The following is a 5,635-nucleotide window of genomic DNA, read 5'->3' as shown; positions in this document are numbered from 1 at the left end:
CATATTGTCAAAGTGACATTTCTTTGCCATCCATCCACCCAGATCTCTTACAGCAACAAAGTGTCTCAGCATCAGCTGTTTGTCATGTATCTGATCATATAATCTAAATCCAGCAGGAGGTCTAACGAGGAGACAAGCAAAGATAATAACCAAAGTTTATTTGATATTGTCGTTATGGTCAAAAGATATCACAACAAAATCAAAGAGGGACATATATACAGGGCCTGCTCGGTCATTCAAACACCACTCACTTCATCAGCAGCTTTCTGCCTTTTACACTGCTCTGTAACATTTCTTTCCAGTATCGCACACACATCCACTGTGTCGCTGCTCCTTTCACACTCACACACATCATATGACCATCTGTATTATTTAATTCAACCCTCCCCCTCATTAAACATACTCCCAATAATACAATTATCTGTAAAACACACACGCATCCTCTTACAAAATGCACAGCCACACACACATTCAAACACAGGCGTGCACACAGTGGGCTCCTGTCTATCTGAGGCTGTTGCTGTTGGGTTGTGATCCTGCCAGGCCGGGGTGGTCGGGACTGTGCCGGTTCTGGAGAGAGACACACAGACAGAGCAGTGACGTACGGGGTTAGACTGCAATTTACTGGGGGTGTGCAAAATGACACCATGAAGCAGGACGAGTTCACAGAGCCTACACATTTAAACACTCTAGAGCATGTTTAACACATGAGCTCTTTATCAGCTTTTGGAAGGACCTAAAGAGAATCAAATTTCCATGTTTCTGAAACGGGGGGGATGTGACCCACCCCTGTCCCCAACAGCAATTACACACCTGGTTCTATTAAAAAACACCAGTCAAGAACGGCAACCTTTTGTTCAAAGGCTCCATATATTCTCAGAAAAGACTTAATTGTGCATATCATGGATCAAACGGATGGTTGATCCATAATAACAGACGTCTTGAGAGATTCTTACCTTCTTCTTTTTCTTGTCTTTCTTCTTTTTCTTGCGGTCAGGATCGTCGTCCCTCTTTTTCTTCTTCTTTTTGGGATCAGAGTCTGATGGAGTTTCTGTGATGCCAAAAAGAAGCAGGTCAGTGGCCCGAAAACACCTTACATTCATTGCATTTGTGTATACTGTATGCTTCGTTTATGTCATACCTTGCGGCAAGGGGTCCTGCGGTCGATGGTGTTTGTGCTTGTGTTTGCTCTTCTTCTTTGGAGGTTGTATGTGCATCAGTCTGTACTGTTCTGGGAGCTGGGAAAAATAAAAACAAGCATGAGTGTATTGAAGGAAACAATATAATTAAGAAATGAAGGATACATTGTCAGCACACTAAAAAACATATGCAACTTAAAAACTTGTGTCTGCGTTTTATTCAGGTAGTACCGGTCCTGTGTGTAGTCTGAAGCCTGTGAGCAGAGCGCCGGTCAGTGGGCTGAAGGAGTTCCCGCACACTGGCGGCTTATCGATCAGAGAGCGCAACGAGCTGCCGTCCTGAGTGCCCGGACAGTCGATCATACCTGCGGCACAGAAGAGAAAGGACAAGATCAAAATATAAGCAATGAAAGAGCAAGGTGGTGAACACTGAACACACAGTAATTAAGATGCAAAAGAGTTCAGCTGTGTCCACAATTAAATAGGCAATCAGGGTGCATTTGGTTGGTGAGCTAATGTCAAAAACGAAAGCAGTGGCATGTTAGTTGATACAATTTTTACCACTGTATTTGCTTTTGTGGGGAATTCACAGATCAGATCTGAACCATAACGATGAACTCGCAAACCAGTCTTACAACTGTTATAAATATCTCAACATCCACAGGAGATAGGGCTGCCATGGTTCATAGGATAACAGCTCCGTTACTAGAGTTTGGGGTCTTCACAGAGTGGTCTTGAAAGGTCAAAACTACAGCAACACTTGTAGCACAACACTTTTCTGCTTGTTGCTGTCACTGTTTCACCTGAGACATTGTTCATGAGCAGGCCATCACTTTGCTACTCTGCCACCATCTGTGCAAACGTATGAATGAGAGGCAAACTTGTAAAGTGGTTTGTCTGTTAAGGTGACAAAGTCGGTCTTAATGTTGCATAAGGGCTTCTAGAGTTTTGACCCTTTAAGATAACAGCCATGGAGTTTCCAATGAGGTGAATTACACTGGAATGAACAACACCTGGAAACTGGTTGTTGTATCCACTGCTTCCTAATCAGGTGTGTGAAGTCCCCATCATTAACACTTGTGGCTGTGGGCCACTTTGGTTCCTACTAAAAACCCACCTGGTAACTCTGGCAGAAAGTTGCTGAGCTTCTCCTTCACCTTCTTCCCACAGAATTTGTTGTAGGCGTGCTCCAGATTGTAGTGCGTGATGAGGTTGGTGTTGCCCGTTAACTCGTTTCCCACTAAACACACGTATCACAGTTGTATAAGTGGAACTCAAACAAACACCACGTCTTTTCACAATTAACTGATTTAAACATCTAGCAAATAATGTATTCCTGCAGAAATACCTCCAGATAACAATTTCCAACCGGAGCTAGTGTTAGTTCAGGGATGAAAGGAGTTAAAATGTATGAAACTCGGCTGTAAAGGTTGTTAGTATTGCAGATAACATAAAAACAAGCTAAGCTATGAACAGCTGTGTGGCTAATATGTCATTAGCTTAATCAATATTTTCGGCAACACTTATCTTGTTGGCTAACGTTAGCTAGCATTGTTTACAAACTGCTCAGCGACCTTTAATAGCAGCCAAACTCTTCCTTAAATTCAACAGACAAATAACATAAAAAACAAACAGTAGCTATTATAGTCCAACAGTACCAGGCAGCTCCCGCAGTAAGTAGAAAGGTTCATTCATGGCTCCGGGCTTCCGCAGAGCAGGCCCTTCATCCCCGAGCTGGGGTGGCATCTGCCCCGACATGGAGACTTGATTTTGCGGCAGCGGTGGCGGAGGTTTCCCTGGTCCGAAACCCAGAGACGATGAGCCGGGCGGTCCCTGAGCTTCATTTTGCCCGAACAGAGTTGAAAACATTTCCGTCATATCTACCGCGAATAATACATTTAAGTGAAAAGAAAAAGCCGGTTTCTTCAGTCGTATGACCCGCTGCTTCTCAGTAGAGTTGCCACCACCAACGAGTCCGACAGTGTACTCTACTCTTTACTTCTTTGTGGCATTATTGTCATGGCCCCCTACCGTAATACCAGACATATACACGCACATTACCACAATGACTGCTGCATGTTGGTCGACAAGGATATACAGTAGGTCACAAAGCAACTCTTATTTCCAAGATTTTAAGTTTATTGTCAGACAAACAGGCACAGTGAAGGAAATCAATATGTACAGTGAAGTTAGCTGATGCATTTGCAGGTCATACAATTTGAAGATCACACATCAAAGACATCAGCAGGGCAGAGAGAAGATGCCAGCCTTTCAAACTCTGTGACCGATGCCTAAAAGTGACAGAAAAAAAAACACAACAAAAAACTGTTATCACTCAAGGCAGACTTCTATTTTATATTTCTACTTGTGTTATAGAGCATCGTTATCTTCTGACCCTCAGACACAGCTGTCAGACAGTGGCCTCCTTCAAACTATACCAATGCAATACCATTTTTAAAGAAAACTACGGATTCGTGGGGCTAACAATAAAATATGTTGTCATTGCATTGTGTAGAGCTCAGGAGTATTCATTTCCTCATGACATTACATCACACTTACTTACACATGTATCCCCCTTGAGAGTATAAAAATAAACATACTGAATATGTTTTTTTTTCATTGTTTCTCTCTCACCTTCCACTCATCAACAGCTGTAGAAATATGATGTTCAGTCTGGGCAATATTCTCTCTACCAGCCTGAACTTTCTGTGCTAAGGCAGCATTCTCTGCTTGAATCTTCTTCAGCTCCAGCTGCATGTAGGCCTCCTGCTTTTTATAGTACGGCATCAAAAAGCTGCTGAAGTCCTGCTCAGGATCTCCACTCGGCCGCCTAACATAACAGGGAAGACAGTAAAGGATGATGTTTTGTATTTTGATCATGCTGCAAAATGGAATTATTACAGTGGTGATATAGTGGAATGAAGAAAGGCAATGAACCTGTATATTGTTAAAATATACTTGAATGAGTGGTGGTAATGGGAGGAGATGAATGTTAAAAAATGGATGTTGTTTACAGTCAAACTGAGCATATAAAAGTCAAAAAGCTTGACACGATTTCACGGTAGGAAAGTGGTGAAGTATTTAATGCTTTTACAGACCATGCAGGGTTTGGATTGTTCTTAGCAGCACACTCCAGTTTGTCCAACTCATTCAGTTTGAACTCCAACTGGCCCTCTTCAATCAATCTGCTGATGTCCTCCTTCATACACACAGACACAGATATACATGTAAACAGGTAAGAAAAAGACAGGCAGTAATAAGTATCACACACAACAAGACAGTACAATTCCATTTGTTGTTATTTTCTAACTAATGTGATGTGCTGCACACCTGTATGGTCCTCCGCAACTCCTCGATGAACTGCTTGTGAATGCTCTCCATCCTCTGAGGGTTCTTCTTGTACAGTGGACGAAATGTGCTGGTGAATCTGTTAAAACTGTCAAGGAAGGCAGTCTCAATCAAAAGTGAAGCTAACAGGGGCGTAGCAGAACATTCAGGATCCTGTGCAAAGACATTCATTATGAGGCACTCCCTGCACCCATGGCTATTCATACTAGTATGTTTGTGAGCCCTCTTAACACGAGGGCCCTGTAATACTTAGTCCCCCTTTCCCCCAGTCCCACGCCCCTGGTGGCTACTAATCTAATACTGAAATGATTAGTTGGTTAATCAATAATTTGATCTACAGAAGAATAATTGATGACAACAACATGATTCATGAGAAACTTAAGAGCAGCCTTTACTGATCACCAGAGAAATTTGGTTTTTAAGTAGTCTGTCAATAATGCCACTGCTTAGGATTTTCTGCTGTTCTGTGTTATAGTTGCTAGCCAAATCAAATATATTTGGGTGCTGGACTGATAGTTGGACAAAACAAGCAACTTTGTTCTATTAACGAAACAATCTATTGATTAATCAAAAATCTTTCACCCCAGCTGTAACCACAGAACAGCAGATACACGCTGTTTTCGGAGCTCATCTTAACATCTCATGTTAGCTTCGTACCGTTTGAACCCTCAGATCACACCCATACCTGACTCCGATTTGTGCCTCTCATGCAAATTTAATATCATTACACTGTAATTTACAGTAATGGTGGACAGTAACACGACCGCCACAAACTAAGACGGATTTCTACCATAAACACGAAAGACACGTTACCTGGCATGTTCGATGACCTTTTCCAGACTCTTCTGCATCACTTTGTTGAACAACTTCAGCCTGTTATATCGCGCTTCCGTCTCCTCGGGCGGCTTACTTACTGTTCCGGGGTTTGACACCTGGGATGAAGCTTCGCCTGTAGCTTCATTCGTCTGGTTTTCAGTGGAGTCTTGAACACAAACGTTACCTTCAGTCTCCTTTTGTGTTGCTACTTCGCTTTGCTCCATCTTCCAGCTTCCTCTGTTTACGTTTTGCAGTACCCGCCAAATCTACGGCGAGCCGCTGAGCCCAGAAACTGCGAAGTGTCTTTTTATGTAGCGCATGCGCAGTCAGGT

General features: G+C 42.7%; 2 protein-coding genes across 2 annotated transcripts; both read right to left on the bottom strand.

Moving 5' to 3' along the window:
* Positions 1 to 141: 141 nt before the first annotated feature.
* med19a (mediator complex subunit 19a) lies at positions 142 to 3,140 on the bottom strand. The gene is made up of 6 exons (XM_041944387.1): positions 2,798 to 3,140; positions 2,257 to 2,379; positions 1,371 to 1,504; positions 1,142 to 1,238; positions 957 to 1,051; positions 142 to 570 (listed from the first exon to the last, which is right to left on the bottom strand). Exons 1-6 carry the CDS (start codon positions 3,015 to 3,017, stop codon positions 505 to 507), a joined length of 735 nt encoding a protein of 244 aa, XP_041800321.1. The 5' UTR covers positions 3,018 to 3,140; the 3' UTR covers positions 142 to 504.
* Positions 3,141 to 3,268: 128 nt separating this feature from the next.
* Positions 3,269 to 5,588, bottom strand: si:dkey-6i22.5 (polyamine-modulated factor 1). The gene is made up of 5 exons (XM_041943721.1): positions 5,301 to 5,588; positions 4,470 to 4,575; positions 4,238 to 4,338; positions 3,774 to 3,969; positions 3,269 to 3,430 (listed from the first exon to the last, which is right to left on the bottom strand). Exons 1-5 carry the CDS (start codon positions 5,525 to 5,527, stop codon positions 3,365 to 3,367), a joined length of 696 nt encoding a protein of 231 aa, XP_041799655.1. The 5' UTR covers positions 5,528 to 5,588; the 3' UTR covers positions 3,269 to 3,364.
* Between the last annotated feature and the right edge of the window lie 47 nt (positions 5,589 to 5,635).

The sequence above is a fragment of the Chelmon rostratus genome, chromosome 9 (genome assembly GCF_017976325.1).
Source record: "Chelmon rostratus isolate fCheRos1 chromosome 9, fCheRos1.pri, whole genome shotgun sequence".
Classification (NCBI taxonomy): Eukaryota; Metazoa; Chordata; class Actinopteri; order Chaetodontiformes; family Chaetodontidae; genus Chelmon; species Chelmon rostratus.
This window is presented reverse-complemented; position numbering and strand designations above follow the sequence as displayed.